The sequence below is a fragment of the Amblyomma mixtum genome, chromosome 5 (assembly GCF_055824585.1).
Source record: "Amblyomma mixtum isolate Tamu chromosome 5, ASM5582458v1, whole genome shotgun sequence".
In the NCBI taxonomy this organism is placed as follows: Eukaryota; Metazoa; Arthropoda; class Arachnida; order Ixodida; family Ixodidae; genus Amblyomma; species Amblyomma mixtum.
Window position 1 is genome coordinate 42,687,844 of NC_143016.1, and position 17,840 is coordinate 42,705,683.

Here is a 17,840-nt window from a genome sequence, read left to right on the forward strand (position 1 = left end):
TGTCCTGTTCCTGTTTGCGAGTGATTATTGCTGCCTATCTGTGCATGTAGATGCCTCTGGCTTTGTGCACACTCGAGGCACCAACAGTAAGTATTGCATTGCATTCCCTGGGTGGTGGCTTTGTTCTCCTGAGCACTGGAATTTTTCTTTCTTTCAGGATCTCTTATAAAAATTTGTTTTAAAGCACAAAAAACTTTGTAAATATTGTTGCATTTTGTTTGAGTGCATGAACGGGAAGTGGACAAGATGGCCATTTGTGTGTATGCGTGCATGTGCAAGCATCCAGCCTTGCCATCAGTTCTTCTTTCTTAGATGAGTGTTACATTTTGTTGCTTTCCGAGAACCATGTATAGTGTCTTTTATTTTTTTGTTTTGTAAACACAGGATGTCTATTTTTTTCTACTTAACTCCTAAGAAAACTGTCATTGAAATGCTGTTACTTGTCTGTAATATGCCCAGTCTCGAACAGTGTGAGAGCTGTCATATTTATTGATACATAACCCAAGAAAAAAAAAAGATGCAGGAGCAAACTGGTGACGTGGTAGCTTGGTGGGAGCGGACTTGTGGATGACATGGTAGGTTATGTGGTATTCATAAGCAAAACATGTTCAGTGCTTTCCGAGGATTCTCGTACTGCATGTCTTGCACCCATCACAGGCGTGAATTGTTTGGGCAGGGGGAAGAACAGCCTGTTCAGCTTTCCGAAGCTTCAGTAACGCCGTGGGCCCAGTTTTACGATTGTGTGGCCCCAAGCAGAGTGCTCTAGGAAACTTCATAAAACACTGCATGTGTTGCATTGGCATCAGTCACTATTACAGTTATGATTATAGCTACCAGCGACTTAGTTTAAGAAGTCTGCCGGGAAAACCGCCGTGTTGTGATTGTATGTGTGCATGTGTGTGGTGATGTCCCTCCCCGTGTATTATACTAGTCACGTTGTAGGCGCGTGAATTGTGTGCATTTAACGCAAACCATTCTCGTCACTTTAGCATCAGTGCGCTCCCACTGGCCCTTGCATATGCAGCGCCAGAGAAAAGGACTTTCTTTCCCCATGTTGTTGACATCTGCTATTTATAACAACGCTATTGCCATTGTGAATGACGGGGCCTCCTTTGCCAAACTGATATACCATATATATTTGTTTGTTTTTTTTTGTGCATGTAAGATTGTTGCTCTGCCATCCCTGTTATTCATTTGCATGGGAAATGGTTTCATTTCATTAGCACCAATTCCCCTTGGATACTATTTAACACTGCAGCAGTTGCCGAACAGTTGCTATTTATTTTGAGTTTTTTTCCTCATTAGCGTGGAGCTGTTCATAAAAGAAGACATGCCCATTCCCTTTTTTTCTTCTCCATTCTCCAAATTGTTGAAGTTGAGTTGCAAGCAAGGCTATTGCAGGGAAAGTTCTCGCTTGCTTGTAGGTGAATAAAGGAAAGCAAACATTCTTTATCAAATCGTTCAGGAAAGCACTAGTACCAGTGTGACACGTTTCTTGACAATGCATAAATGAGGAAAGGTTACTGTCACACACTCCTTGGTGCCCGCATATTTTTTTTTAACTTTGGACAGTGGTCTTATCCAGTTCGTAAACTACTAGAGGTTAGTTAACAAATGGTTTTGTACATTAATATCATTTCAGAAGAAGCACTGTTTTAATTGTCTTGAAAGCTCATCCCCTAGTAAATTAAAAAGTACAAAGGCTTGTACTGGTGTGGAGTGGGTAACATTTACATTTTGTTTGTGTTAAGTGATATGTATTATACTCTCATCGTGCACAGTGCTTTTTATAACAAGGGAGAGAACCATTCCCCTGCCAAAAAAAAAAAAATGAAAACTAAGACTTGTGCTTGAAAAAAAAAAAAAATGTTTCTGCTCTTGCACAAAGTATCTTGGTGTTTAATCATTGCAGCCTAACCATTATTAACAATTCAGTAACAGAATGTGCGTATTACACAGCATCTGATAGTGTATATTTTGAAAAGCTCACTGGAGCTACATTAACAGTAGACAAGTTTTTCACACATCAGCCAGCAATATGACTTGTCATCGCTGTTTGACTGACGATCTGAGTGAGCCATGTGTGTAGAACAGCCTCTGTCGAAACTGCCAGTTTGGAAGTTTGGTTGATTGAGCCCGAGAAGCAGCAGGAGTGAAAGCAAGAATTCAGAAACAAAACAAATATAGGTTTCAGCTTGTCTCACCATGTAGCATCTAATTTCTTTCCCAAGTGTTTCATAGTTGGTGCAGGTCATTTACACGATGCCTGAATGGCATTGACTATGGAAAATTTGCATCAATCAGTAGGACTTCCGATGCATTGAAGAACAAGGTTATTCATGAGAATGGTAGCAAGCCTGCTTCTTTTGACAGTTCACCACAGAAACTGAAAAACTGATGCCATATGACAGTCGTCACTTTTATTACAACTGTCCGTTTACAAATTGTCTTTTCCTTTCTTCAACTTGTATACAACCTTGCATCACCGGTACAATTCTTTAACCCTCCCAAAGATTTACACAAATGGTTGGTCTGTGATTGTGGAGCTTTCCTTCGTTCTTGTATTTTTTTTTTTGGCTTGGGTTTTAACAAAGAAACATTTGCCAAACATCAGCCATACCCATTGTGCTTTGTGGCGAGACAACTCGCACAATCACTGTTCCATAGTCCCGGGGATGACTGAGAGGCCCCAAAGCATTAACACACTTTTTATCACATGTAGCATGGAAATAAAAACATCTCAAAAATTAAACTGCATTCTCCTGTGAGCCCTTACTTGTGCATTTTTTTTCTTTCATTAACTTTGCACCATTTTCATGTGCAGGAGCTTCACACCCATCAAACTGTTTCCTTCTGTGTGTGAGAAACATTTCAATGGAAAATCAAAAAGTTAACTTGAACACCCTTCCTATGCTCGGAATTGTACTCTACTTTTGAAAGAATTTTCATCTCTGCATTCAGTCCTTGGCTACTATTGACAACAGAGAGCAATGCAGGGTAGTCCGAAATCTGTTTCTCATTTTAAAGGGGTCCCAATGCACCTCTCAGTTGTAAGGAATGTCTTGCCATTGGCAAAACAAAAGTACTCATCAGGTGAAACAGTTTTTCCGCTCAGCTTATCCGAGCATCTTTACTGTCCTTGTGCGACTCTTGCCTCCAGCAGTGATTCTGTTCATCAAATTTTTCACTAAAAACATTCACACCACCAATCAGTGGCAGCAGTATAAAGACACGCCCACAGGAATGATCTGATGACGCCTTGCCAATGGAACACTGCAAGGAAGGGCTACTCCTATGAGGAAAGGAGGACATCGCTGCATTGCAGTGTACACTACGTAGGGCGGTAGAAAGCACCCCAAATGGGCACTGCACTGAACACTGCCTGCTGGACACACAATCACCTCTGAGGAGGCACTCTTAACTGAAAATACGATATTTCCTGATGTAATGAACGCACTCGCTATTTTGGTTGTCAAAATGTAAATCTTTACTAATACATTGCTTGCCGTAATAAATGCACCCGCCATATTTTTGTAAAATATTTGGTAAAAACTGGTGCGTTCATTACGTGAACAAATACAGTGTACATTTGTGCGGCACACATTGCATTGGCAGTTTTCAAATGTATGAAGCATAAACAAAAAAAAAGGTAAACGACAAACTCACAAACTCATTCCATGAGTAAACACGTCCTGTGCACTAGAATCGCACGTAAACACAAAAATGGCTCAATAAATCAGGCCCTTGTAAAACAAAAGTATAAAAACTAGCAAGAAAATGGCGGCTCTGAGCCCAGGAATGCGCACTTATATAATGGAATATATTGCATTGAAAACTCTTGTGGCATGTCAGTAATCAGAAAAGAAGCCATGGTTAATTACTTCCAAGTGCCACTAAAGACTTGCAGCTGCTAAAGAAGCACTGCAACACATGCGAAGAAAATGACTATGAACACAAATACAAATGCACACAACAATTCCTCAAAATGGAGTGCAAATAGTTATGCACTTGAGAGAGTTCAAGCGTTGCACCACCGCTAACTGAAAATGTTTCCATTCACAAGGAGAACAAAACATTGCTTCATAAAAGATAACACTGGCTATACAAAAAGGTGCATACAGCACTACAATGAATCCAGCAGAAGGTCAAATCAGGCCACATTGTTTGCCAGGTGCCCTTCTGACAGGCACACGAAGATAACACCGTTTTCAAGAATGTTTCGGCAAACAGCCCACTGCTTTGCACTGGCGGTGTGCGTGTACACAAAACAAGAATTATTCATCACATCTGTATCTCCTCCGATTACACTCTATACACTGGTGGTTCATCATAAAAGAACACCACAGGCAACAGGACACAGCACTGAACTCGCAAATGTGCGCATTCAGTACAAGAAATCATGAATACATATATGGAAACAATGCATGTCGACCATTCAACATTTCCGCTGCTAGTTCAGCGCTGTGTCTGCCTTCGGCCACGCGTGCAGTAAGATGGCAAATTTAGCCCTAAGCCTTGAGGTAGCATGAGCAATCTCAAACACAGAAGCAGATCTGCTGTAATGCATACCCATGAGATACAATAAATGCCACACAAGGTGGTGCAAAGTTGGAGCCAGCCAGAAAATGAAGATCAGCTGGGAAGTCCCCCCACTGCTGAGATGAATGACAGAGGCGGTGAAGTGTGCGTCACCCTGAACCTGTGGATAATGGCACCTCAGGCCTTCCTCCCGGTGAGCAGCTGTTCAAGACAAAACAGGCAATCATGACAAATGAAAAAAGTGTCTTCTCCATTCCCCTTGCACCAGCTGCCATGCTGGTAGCTACCCAGAGGTAAAGAATTAAGAGACGAACAAGCCTTGTGTGCATATGTATGCAGACAAAAGAGCCAATGCCACCTGTCCAATGCACATAATCGAATCTTCCTCAGTCGGTGCATCGGACTCGGAAGAAATTGCACAAACAATGGAATGATGTCAAGACAGAAGAAAGCGAGACAGTATGGTATGGTATATGGTGTTTAACATCCCAAAGCTGCAAAATGGGCTATGTGACGCAGTATAGGCTCCAGATTACTTTCCGTGTTTATTCATTCATTAGCACACAGCACACTGTTGTGATCGAAATGCAGCCACTGCATCCTTGGGCTTAGCAGCCAAATGCCACTAAGCCATAGAGGCCAACAAGGTCTGGTCACATGCATGTGTGGATTCTAATGCCCACTCTGATCATCTAAGATTTTAGTGCAAATTCAAGAGCATGCTGAGCATACGTGGTCTTCTTATTACAATAGTACACTGCAGAAACGCCAAAGCATGAAAGCATCAAACCCCACAGAAAGAACAGACCTGTCAGCACTATCAACGTTGGTGAATAAGCGCAAGGTATATAACGTAAGGAACATATATGGATAGAATCAAGCATGCTGTAAATAATGGGGGTAGCCTAAAAGCGGTGAAGAGGAATCTAGGCATAGGCAAAAATCAGATGCATGCGTTAAGAGACAAAGAGGGCAATGTCATTAGCAACATGGGTAAGATATAGTTAAAGTAGGTGAAGAGTTCTACATATATCTACAGTAGCCAATGTAATCGAGTGTAAATGAGATAGGCAGTATCATACAGCAATGGGACATTCTGCCAGTAACGAAAGAGGATAAGGTAACAGTGGATCTGTTAAAAGACGGTGGGGAGATTGTGCAAGAAAAATTGCCGGTATATGCAATGCTTTATGACCTCGAGCATACCAGAATCTCGGAAAAGCGCTAACATCATCTTAATCCATAAGGACATCAAGGACTTAAAAAATTAGACCGATCAGCTTACTGTCCATTGCCTATCAAGTATTTACTAAGGTAATCGCTAATAGTCAGGAAAACCTTAGACTTCAGTCAAACAAATAATTGGGCAATAATATTCACAATATCAATCAGGTGATAGAGAAATGTGCAGAATATACCCAATTCCTGCATACAGCCTTCATAGATTACAAGAAAGCATTTGACTCAGTGGAAACCTCAGCAGTCCTGCAGGCACTGCGGAATTGGGGTGTAGAACAGCCTTATGTAAAAATACTGCAAGATATCTATAACGGCTCCACAGCCACCATAGTCCTTCCTAAAGTCAGCAATAAAATTCCAAAAAGGAACGGTGCCAGGCAGGGAGATAAGATTTCACCAATGCTATTCACCGCCTGTTTACAGGATGTATTCAGATTCCTAGAGTGGGAACAGCTGGGGATAACAGTTAATGGAGAATACCTTAGTAATCTGCGATACGTTGATGGAATTGCCTTGGTAAGTCACTCAGGAGATGAACTGCAAATCATGATTAATGAGTTGGGCAGACAGAACGGTGGGTCTAAAAATTAATATGCAGACTGAATTTAATATGTTCAACAGTCTCGGAAGGGAAGAGCAGTTTGCAGTTGGTAGCTAGAAGCTGGGAGTGGTAAAGGGATATGTCTATTTAGGGCATGTAGTGACCACAGAACTGAATCACGGAAGCGAAATAACTAGAGGAATCAGTATGGGGTGGAGCGCATTTGGCAGGTTCTCTCGGGTCATGAACGGCAGTTTACCAATATCCCTCAAGAGAAAACTATATAACAGCTGTGTTGTACCGGTGCTGACCTACGGGGCAGAAATGTGGAGGCTAACGAAAATGGGTCTACTTAAATTAAGGACAACACAGCGAGCTATGGGAAGAAAAATGATAGGAGTAACGTTAAGAGACAGGAAGAGGGCAGAGTAGGTCAGGGAACAAATGTGGGTTAATGGCATCCTAGTCGAAATAAAGAGGAAGAAATGGGCAGGGCATGTAATGCGAAGGAGAGATAACCGCTGGACCTTAAGGGTGACGGAATGGATTCCAAGAGAAGGTAAGCGTAGCAGGGGGCGGCAGAAAGTTAGGTGGGCGGATGAGATTAAGAAGTTTGCGGGGATAGGGTGGCCCCAGCTGGCACAGGACAGGGTTAATTGGAGAGACATGGGAGAGGCATTTGCCCTGCAGTGGGCGCAGTCAGGCTGATGATGATGATGATGAACCTCTCCCGTCCACATCATCTGCCATCAGTCACTCTTAAAAAATGCACTGGAAAGGTTTAACTGCAGATGCTCTCAGCAGTAAGACAGGCTGAATGAAAGTTGAGCATACACAAGCAACACCTGAAGACTTCTGTGCCATACCACAGCAGGAGTAATAATAAGTAATGCTCACACGTAGTGTTCCTTTATGTACTTGCTACTGGCCAGCATCCAAAGGTGGATTGACATCAGGGTCTTGCAGCTAGAAGCACAAAGCACGACGACATAACTCAGCAAAGCACCACTCTACACCACGAGTGCAAGAGATTGCTTCAACAGCATGAGCTTATACAATATTGAACCACTGAGGAGCAAGAAATATGGCATCATATACTGTCCTGAATCACCATCTCAGGCTGTCTGCTTGTTAAGGGGGGATGCAGGTCTTATAATCACAAAAAATAACAGAAAAGTCGATCTGTGGAAAAACAGTTTTCATAATCAAGGGGAGACACGTGGCTTTCAAATCAGAAAAATCTAAAAAAAAATGTGATTTTAGAAAGCATTAAATGTGGTATATATATGGTCTTTTTAATCTCATCCCGAAAAATTTTTGCCAGAAATGGCCCAGAAGTACCCGCTGTGCTGGCTCAGTGGTTTGGGCACTTGGCTACTGAGCCGGAGTTCCTGTGTTCGAACCCGGCCGCGGCAGGCACGTTTCAATGGAGGCGAAACTCCACGCAAGAGGTACCCTGTGCTCTGCAATATCAGTGCACGTTAAAGAGATCCCCAGGTGGTGGAAATTATTCTGGAGACCTGCACTACAGCACCTCTTTCTCTCTTTTTTTTTCTTTCACTCCCACTTTGCTCCCTCCCTTTCCTTATGAGGCCGCTCAGGTGTCCACCAAGACGTGAGACAATTACTGCATCATTTCCTTTCCTCAAAAGCATGGAGGAGAAATTCGAGGCCCGTGTGCTGTGCGATGTCAGTGCACGTTAAAGAACCCCAGGTGGTCGGAATTTCCGGAGCCCTCCACTACGGCGTCTCTCATAGCCTTAGTCGCTTTGGGACTTTAAATCCCATAAACCAACCAACCAAACTTTCCAGAAGTGACTTCAAGAAATGTTTCTGTGACCTAAGGTAGCAAAAAACAGGCTTCATGAAAAAGGCTGATTTTCAAGCGCGATAGCTCGGCTTTTACAGTAAACTGCCACTTGCGGCAAGATTGGTGTCACTATAAAGCTGGCTTCACACTTCTCCTGCTGCCGGAATCACGCGTCTACAAGGCCCCCGCAACCAAAAACGTTCAACACTACAGTCCTAGGGCATTTTGATGGATATCACCTGCTTGTACAGCATCAGTGCCAGTTTTCTCAATAGTGTTTTTTGACCCGACTGCTCCACATGCAGAAAGCTTACCACAACAGTGGCTCCACGGATTTTGGCGCATTTAATGCAAGCAGCAATGCAGTTGCACTGGCATGATTCGAGTCATCAACAGGACCGCATCTGTAAGCTTGACGCTGGCTCACGATTACATTTGCCATCTATGGTGGTGCGACGTCATGGGACTTTACTCCACCGGCTACGGCTTGGCGTTGCCTACACCAAACACTATCTTCACAAGATCGGCATCGAAAGTAACCCAAATTGCGTACAGTGCCACACTCCAGAGACTATTGGACACCTTCTTTGCGAGTGCCCGAACTATACTGCTGAAAGAAGAACATTGGAGGCGACCATGAAACAACTGGACTCTCGCCCTCTCTCTGAGGAAACTCTTCTGGGCGCCAGGACGAGACGTTCTGATGTGTGAAACTTTTTGTGTGAAACAGGCCTGGATACTCGTCTGTGACCGCCTGTGCACAACCTACATGGTTAATGACATGTGTTGGTGTTTGTGTTGCAGACACCAGTTTTATGAGTTTTATGTGTGTCTACTAACCGCGATGCGAGTGCCAGCCAGTGTGGTGTGTGTGTGTGTGTAGACATCACCCGTGAAACTCATTGTATTATGCCATCATCAGCCTTCATTCGCACTTTCCTTTTCCTCCTCTTCCCTTTCCCCTGTGTGGAGTAGCAGGCCAGGGCCATGTTACCACCGGCCGACCTCTCCACCTTTCCCTCATTAAAATTCCTTTCTCTCTCTCTCTCTTTTCATGCAGTTTGTTGCATTCTGTTCCTTTATAAATTCTTCATGCAGCTACATTCCTATCTTTTTGAATTACCTTCTCATTCAGTCTCTTTTCCTCCGCGACAAGAGGTGGGTAAAAAAAAAAACAGCCAGAAACCACGGTTGAGAGCAGCACGATTGAGGCACGTGAATGCGCCAGTCACATAGAATTTCTGTATGTCGCAAGCTTTCACTGGAGGTGGGAAAAAAGATACAGATGAGGCTTTCCTTATTGCAAATAATGGAATAGGGGTTTCTGGAGACGTTCTCCAACTTCACAAACCCTATTTATTGTTGAAAGTCATTATTTAGTAATTCAGGTAAATAACCTTACCTAGTTAAGTGCAAAACAAAAACTTGCCTGTGGTGCTCAAGGTGGCTGCCAGCAGTATGCAACTGGTTTCCTTCATCTGCCTCTGATAGTTTATTTTTTTAGCCCTTGGCTGAAGTTAGCTGGGACACCCAGTATATACTAAGGACTGATTAAAGGATTCTTGAAAAAATTGCGTTTTCCGCTAGTGCTGCTTAACGCAGAGGTATAGGCAAGACGCAGTGCCTGAGGATTTTGTACGCAGTGCAGATTACTCATAATTTTCCGTAATTTTTTAAGTAGGCTCTGCCTTTTGGTGAAGTTTGGCGCAACTGATGCAGCAATCACATCAGTGGAGACAGGAACAATGTTCCCCACAGCCAGTACACAACTGTAAACAGATCTATTTATATTTGCACATTATTTAAGGATAATGTAAAGCTATGCCGAAACTTGAGCAGTAGCAAATGAAAGCAAAAACTAAAAAAGAGAAAGCACAGGTGTGTGCAGCTAAGTGTGGACATCAGCACTTCACTGAAGCATGCCACATGCGTTCTCCACATAACTTGCCGAGTGCGTGACAAACATGCGTCATTACAGAGCAGCATTGTGGCTTTGCATCTCTTAAGTGTCACTGCTGAGGAGACCATGACATGAAATTTAACATTTTTTTTTTATTCAGACAGCTGCAGCTCTGTCCTGCCAAGTTCAAAAAATTGTTACACACAGATCCCTGGTCTTTTTCTAGGGATGTATTGCAAAGCAAAAGCGCACAGCAGCCTACTGTGTTTAGGAATGTGTCGAATGCCGTACAGCTTAGCTTAGAAACAGTTGCCTACAAAATGAGCCACACTTTGTGACTGAATGAACACCAGTAGCAGAATTAGATGCTGCATCTATTCCACCAGATGGCAGTGCCTGCCCTGTAAACCAAATAGATTTCAGGGCTGGGCTTGCAGGTACAGCTTAATCGCTTTCCTGCAGAATGAACCAGACAGTTTCCAATGCCAAAGGTAGCTTGAAATCTCGATGCATAGCACAAGCATAGCCAGGGGCACACATGGCCAGATTTTGCAGTCTTCATGACATAGACAAAAGTGCCCGTGTGTTACAATTATTTCACTCTCTTGTGGTAGGCCTACGTGTACATCACTGTTCATGTGACATTCCTTTGTTAGTTTTAAAGCCAGAAAGTTTTGTGAGGCACACTCAATACGCAGATTGCCTAGGCCTGCCTCACATAACTATACTTAAAACTAGGCCAGACGGCTTTCTTCTTCTCTTTCCTCTTCTGTGCTAGTGCCACCAAAGTCTGCATTTCTTTCTTTTTTTTCCCCTTTTTCTCTCCCCTTACCCAACAAAATGACTATAGATGAGCCAGGTACTGCACTTTTCCTGTATCAGGACCTCCGTAAACCAATTCTCTGCTTATCTATACCCAGACAGTAGACACTGAATGGCTGGTTTGTCAAATCACAAGCACACCGCAAAGCCCATCACGCATTAAAGGTGCCTCAAATTAATGCGAACTGCACCTTGACAGACAGCGACTGCAGTCATGTTGGATATAAGCCATGCGCATCTTTATTGTAGTGGTGGCGGTGGTGCCAGTAGTGTTGAGGGGTGAGCCGCCATCTTTGTGTAAGTCTTACTGCTCCCTTGTATCTGGTCTCTCACCATGCTATCTTGTGCTACGCTTCCAACTTCCTTTGCACCACCTTCCTTCTTGGCAGCTTGCTCTGGTTCTTTGGTGTTCCCATTTTGGACTGTTTCAGTAGCTGCCAGCTTTGCCCTGGGTGAGATGCGAGAGAGAGAAGATGCAGGAAACAGACACCTTCATGGAACAATAGCTAAAAGCTTTTTGTCTGACCACACTGAAGGCAATGTACACTTAGGAACAAAGCAAAAGCCTCCCATCTCTGCACGCCCGAGGATGGATGTCACGATAACAAAATGGGCACCCTTTGTTGGCCTTGATTCAAAAATGACTACCCAAGATTAGCACCTCCAAGTGACAGCCACCCCAGCAGATGTTTTCTTGTTTTCACGGAAACAATCTGTCGTCAGCCGGAAGCCTAGCACAGCACAGATACATTCGTGCCTCTCCATCACACCTGCCACCTAGCAACCATAAAGACAGACAGACTTATGCCATTCAGAAACAGAGCTCTTGATCGTACCAGCTGCAAAACTCCAGTTCAAACAACGGCTATTTTCTGTAGAGTGAGTGGTGACTTGTGCCAATATGCTCGGAATTTTTTCTTTTTACTTCTCTAACCAATTTGTCAAACAAATGTATTATGTATCGCAAAATTCTCCCTTTTAAATACAAATTCCACCCACTTCAATGCTATACAAATTTTGAACCGTCAACTTGTACCTTTTAGTCACTGCCCTGCTTTTAAAGCAACAAACCTCCCATAGTTTCTTACTAATTTCTGCCGCAGATGCAATTCATGTTACTTTTGAGTCCTAGGGCCTTAGAGGTGCACTGTGCCTGCATCGAAATCTGAATGAATACTGCCACATTCTACCAAAATATGCTCAGTTGTTTCTTCTGATCTACCACACACTGCATATGTGTTGTCATCTTGGTTTAATTTCTTTCTCTAGCTTTTCGTTCAAAGACAGCATGACCTTGCGTCAAACAGCACTGCACTTCATTTCAAATTAGCACAGAACTATACCTTCTCGATTTTCCTCCTTCACTTTCTGTACAACTACAGTGTCTACATTTTTCCATGTAATTAATCCAGTTCTCACTCTATGCTGCTTCGGCCTGACATTTAAAGCTGTTTCCCCATCCTGGTTTCCTGCACATTCACTGGTTAGTTTTCTAGTCTTTTCCCTCAACGTGAGTCAATGCTTTTTCCGTGCAAGTACTTAATACCTTAGCTGTCCATCTGTTTTTGTCCGATTTCCTCAGCCATTCTTCATAGAACACTTTACTCTGTGTCTGGTGGGTTAACAGATGGTGGTGCCACCTACGAGCTGGGCTGTAAGCTATTAATAGCACACTGCAACTTTTACTTCTCTACTATGCTTGAATTTTGAGCAGTCATGCCTCTACTGGCACACAAGTCTGCAAATTCTAACAAAAGGGGGGGTACCAGTGGATTCAAGATTCAAGAATTTCAAGACGAACCAAGTGACCCAAGAGCAAGCTCTATTGCAGTTTGCAAAGCCTCGGACTTCTCGGCCAATCAGACCACCAGTTTTCAATACATGGGCCCCAAAGAGGGTTCTGCCACTGGTGTTATTTAAGAGGTCTGATTCAAAACAGGCTGTAAAGCTTGCTATGTGGCTACTGTTCGTTGCTGCAGCCAACCTCAGGCCAGAGAATGCAAAGGTCAGAGGTTCACAGAGGCACTACATCCTTAGGGAACTTTTGCATTGAGAGCTACACAAAATAGAAGGCAAGCATACTGCTATAAACTTTGAGAACCACATCTACACAAAGTTATGGCTATGCCATTAGAAAGCTACACAAGACTGCTACTGTCAACACCTCTTTTGCTGTTCCTATGGACATACAGTATGTGAGCGTGCTGACCAGTAGTAATAAAAGAGAGAACCATGAATACGGGATAAGAAATAAGTCATGAAAGGCTACGAAGGCAAAGGCTATGTCTGACGAAAACCACCCACCAACAAGTCATGCCATCCCCAATGAACACACACATTAACAGGGAAACAGTAATGCATACATTACTTGAACCACCAGATCCGAAAGTCACACCAGCATGAGAACACAGCCATTAACCCCAGAGGCAACAATAGACACAAAAGTTACAATGTGCAAACTCAATTCCATAGCTTTAGCTAGGCTTCACAAAATCACAAAAGCAGCAATAGAACTTACGGGACATGAGCTCCAGCAGCTGCCTTTGTCTCTGCATCCCTGACTGCCGTCTTAAGAGCGTCAACTTCACTGGTCAGTTTGGCAAGTGAAGCTGTTGGAAAAGGTTAAACAATGATATGCCATTTCACAGCAACATCCAAAGAAGTTTTTTAACTGTGACAGCTTGTTAGCTGTGCACATGCACACACCAAACACTGAATAAGCAATACGTAAATGCAGATTAACACCATGCCTACCTGCACTTACAGCAGCAAGGCAGAGTGACATACTGAAAAAGACTTTAACCTCTTGTTGAATCTCTCTTCACAGTCCTATCGGTCGATAGAAGAAAACTTTGCCCGCACCACCAAGACTTTCTTGAACTTACTTCCTCATTGCCTTCCTTCTTCCTCTCACTGCTTCTAAACTTCCTTTGTTAATTAAAATAAGAACCAGTTTGGATTTTATGTAAAATTTCTCCCTCAGGTTGCAAACCCATCTAAAATCCCCCTTAAATCTGGCTATTCATAACAGGTCCATTTCGTGTCAGTACAACTAACCAATGAATCTGAACCTGAAGCAACACCATCGAAAAGTGAGTTTAGAAATAACAAACGCCAAGCACTTTCTTACTTTCTTTCTCTGACAGCTTCGAGGAAGTCTCGTTCAACCTCTGCAGGCATCCAGTCTGAAACAGGCAGCAGATAAGAAAGATACATACACTAAGACGGCAGCACTGTAAGTGTAGCAACGTCTCACACTGTAAGACAACTGAGGACCAAACAGACCAAAAGATTACATTAAAGAAACTCCCTCCCTCCTCACAAACTCACGCCCTCCTGGGGTAAAGAAGTTGCAGCAATAGCCTTACCAGCCCTCTACATGAATCACACTATGACAGATGACGTATTTAGGAGAGCAATGACATGTCCCTTACTGGTCAAGCCTACTTAGACAACAGCTGTTTACCACAGGTACATAATGAGCATCAGCGCAGGGTAGGACAGGGACTCTGAGAACAAAAACGTATAGGTCCAAATTTGAAGAAAAGGATATTTTGTGCTCTGCTTGTAAAACGGAAACGGAGACCATAAAGCACTTGGTTCTGAGGTGTGCAGAACTCCGCCCAGCCCTCCCAGAGGGGGCAGCAACAGCCATAGAGATAGCGCTGGGATTTACTGGGGAGGACGGGCGAGTGGATGGGAAAAGCGTGACATTGACGAAGGGGAGGTTGGAGGATTGGTGGCGGAAATCAAGGAAGGGGTGAATTTGGCGGGGAAAAGGATAGGACAGACTAGACATTGTAAGAGCGAAAGTGAAAGAAAGGGAAAATAAAAATAAATTAACAATGGGGAAGTATAGGCTAGGTGGCGAAAGCTACCGTCCGGTACAAAGGGTAAAGCCATTATCATCCATCCATCCATCCATGCCACCACTGAAAACACCAACATTCACTTGCTGGATAAACAACCTAGGTGAACCTGAGCCATAGGGGCATGTGGGTTGGGTGTGGTTTGAACTGGGCTCGTGCTCAAGGAAGCAGGAAGTGCTGCCATTGCAGTCTTGAGTCATGTTAAATGTGTACAAGCTGCCACTGCTCTTAACTGAAATAGAGGCACCTGTCTCTGCTTTCAAATGCTTCAACGTAAGTATTTGTAGCACGAGTTTCACTTTCTCACTACAACTACTGATGCAATGGCAAGTACAGTTTCAGCTGAGCTGACAGAACAAGAAAGACTGAACTGGCTGTCGCCCACCGACTGTCACCTCCACACTTGGAGCTCGAACCAACCGGTGCAGCCTGAAGTGGACACTTTCAGAATACAGGCCCTACCAGTCTATCTTGATGCTCACAATTCATAAAATGTGAACGCTTAGCCCCCATGATCAAAAGCAAACAGAAATTGGTGACCAAAGAAATAATAGACTGAAATATCACAATGAATGCTTAGCTACTAGTAATAAATTAATAACACACTAAGCTTACAGATATTCTAGGTACAACTGTTCTGACGCACCAAACTTAGTTATTCTAGGGACAATTGTTTGTGTTGTAAGATGGGCTTGAGTCACAGTGCCACCAAAACTTCCCACTGGTCAAAGAATGTTCTGAGCAGCCTACATTTTATACCATTTCATAAAAACTGCATTCAGAAGTAGGAATGTGGAGAAGAGATGCATCAGTTTCAGAAATTTGCAGGCTTTTCAATATGTGTCATTCACAAATGAGCAAGCCTAGTCTTCAATTTAAAACTCTAGAGGAAATGGCGGGCAAGGTCCCTCAACTGCGACGTTAGTAATCAACTTTCTCCCTGAATTAAATAATGATTCCAGCTGCATTAATTACACAACTGCCCAACACACTCCAGGCGAGTGCCATGCGGAGCAAGTGATCGTCAGACTCGCATGAAATACAATAGAGGACAAACAGGACAAAAAGAGCTCGAGATAATTGTGCGCAGCAACAGCTGCTGAACACGTCAGCCGCTCGACATTTGCGCGGATCAGGCAGGCGAAAGAGGCGAGAAGCGAGGAACTGCCGAGCACACTGCCACCACGACCTCGTGTGCTGTAATACATGAGAAACGGTCAGGTACAGTGACAGGGGCAGAAATACACGGGCACGCAAGGACGCGCGATGAACTGGCAGCCACCGCAACGCGGAACAATGCTCTCCGTACCAGCGCCTTCGCGGCTGTGTCCGCTTCTCGGGACTTGGTCATCAGCTCGTCCTCTTTCTTGCGAAGCGCGGCTTCAAGTGCTGCCCTGTCCTGTTCTTTTATCGATATCTGTTTGTCTTTCTCGTCGAGTGACTTGGAGTTGTCCTCGAGCGTCTTCTTGAGCTCATCGTAGCGCGTCTCTAACGTTTCACGCTTTTCGGCCACAGCCCGAAGCCGCTCTTGCAAGTCCCGGTATTGCACCTCCAAGGCACTGTACTGCGAAGATAGATTGTAGTAACAGAAGCCGATCAGAACCAAACCGATGAGGAGGGCGGCAAGCAGGAACGGTGGCGCACGGCCACCGTAGTGAGGCCGCAGCGCGCCGCGGTTGCTCCCGTTGGACTTCATGTCTTCTGCTTCGATGGTGCGGAGAGTAGTACTGGCTCAGAGAAACACCGGAAAACCGAAATTCATCACGAAACTACCGTGCCACGACGCGGATTTCACGTACTGACGGATCGACTCGAGGTGGAGGTGCCAGAAAATGTGGACGTAAATAGCACACGGTTGCCGGATTATAGCTGCTCTTCTACCAGTTGTGGCATGCACCACGTTATTCGATATGTTCAGACAGCAGCTGTAAGGCCGCTTTCTTCTTTAGGTGCCTAGATAATCGAGACATGACTGTGGAGTTTTATGTTGGGTTTTCTATTTCTTATTGGCTTTGTGAGCTGTAAAGGGCAACGTCAGCTAAATGCAAGGTCAGACATTTGAGGCCATTTTATTGACAACTTTTATTCAATTAATATACTCTAGTTCACTATAATTAAAATCACTTTGATAAGGAAAAGAAATGTTGCGCAATTTTAGCCATCGCCTCTTTCCTACATGAATGCCAATTAAAGGCAAGAAATTGTTAGGACAAAATCTTTTTAAATATCTCAGGCCATACTGCATAAAAATTAGACCTACCAAGCAATAGCAACAACGATTACCACAAAAAAAGAGGGACTGACCACCCTTGATATAAGGCCCTTTGGTCTTCAAGAGGTCCACATCAGCGCAAGCTCTACAGAAACGGGCAATCATAGCACTGAAATCTTTTCTTCGAGGACAGTGGCATCCTCAGGAAGTACTACATATTGCTTGTGTAAATTCTGTGATCGTTCGCCTCGGCATGTGCCGTCGTGTTCCCTGGCAATCATTTACGAGTATTTCTATTAAGTATCTGATGTATGGGATATCATTTTTGTTACATCTAATTGTTTCTTTCTTATTTCTTGAATTTGTGGTTTTATATCGTTTACTGTGATCAGAACTTATCATTGCTTATAGTATATCCTGATTTCATGTCACTAGGTAATAAGATTACCTGTAGTTTATTTTTCTATTTTATTGAAGAAGCGTAGCTTGTTGGGCCAGTTGGTGCATGGTACGTAGAAAACCAGCGAAAAGGACGCATTCACAAGGAGAAGTACACAGGACAACGCTGGAAACACAACTGAAAATTCTTTACTGTTAGCATTTTTGGCATGTCCATTGTATTAGTTGTCTTGTGGATAGTGTGTGCTGTAGCTTTGCTTCGTTGGGCGTTATATCACAAGTTCAAGTGTTTTTTCTTCAGTTACGTGCAAAGGAGTAGTCGGTGCCGTAATCAGGCACCAACCTCTCCTTTTATGTCCATGTCAATGAATATAGAACAAAACTAGTGCACCAAATAACTGGAGCTAGCAACAAGAATATACCAACAAATTGATGGGTAGTGCATCAACATGCTATAAACTAATTTTATCAACCAATCATATTACCAATTTTGACCATTGTAGAGTTAC

At 43.6% G+C, this 17,840-nt stretch overlaps 1 protein-coding gene across 2 annotated transcripts; it reads right to left on the minus strand.

Moving 5' to 3' along the window:
* Positions 1-2,400: 2,400 nt before the first annotated feature.
* On the minus strand, positions 2,401-16,589 carry LOC149341919 (uncharacterized). 2 transcript variants are annotated; one of them, XM_089544214.1, is made up of 6 exons: positions 16,030-16,588; positions 13,982-14,036; positions 13,370-13,460; positions 11,185-11,299; positions 7,217-7,285; positions 2,401-4,740 (listed from the first exon to the last, which is right to left on the minus strand). In XM_089544214.1, exons 1-5 carry the CDS (start codon positions 16,414-16,416, stop codon positions 7,241-7,243), a joined length of 693 nt encoding a protein of 230 aa, XP_089400340.1. In that variant the 5' UTR covers positions 16,417-16,588; the 3' UTR covers positions 2,401-4,740; positions 7,217-7,240. The 2 variants fall into 2 exon arrangements, with proteins under 2 accessions (XP_089400340.1, XP_089400339.1); XM_089544213.1 differs by lacking the exons at positions 2,401-4,740; positions 7,217-7,285 and having other exon boundaries at positions 11,067-11,299; positions 16,030-16,589.
* Between the last annotated feature and the right edge of the window lie 1,251 nt (positions 16,590-17,840).

What these genes read in the sequence shown, in the direction of transcription:
- LOC149341919 (XM_089544213.1), bottom strand. Translation starts at nt 16,416, where the DNA reads ATGAAGTCCAACGGGAGCAACCGCGGCGCGCTGCGGCCTCACTACGGT. An exon ending in ACACAGCCGCGAAGGCGCTG is followed by an intron (nt 14,037 to 16,029) that starts GTACGGAGAGCA and finishes TGCCTGTTTCAG; the next exon opens with ACTGGATGCCTGCAGAGGTT. An exon ending in GCTGCTGGAGCTCATGTCCC is followed by an intron (nt 11,300 to 13,369) that starts GTAAGTTCTATT and finishes CATCTCACCCAG; the next exon opens with GGCAAAGCTGGCAGCTACTG.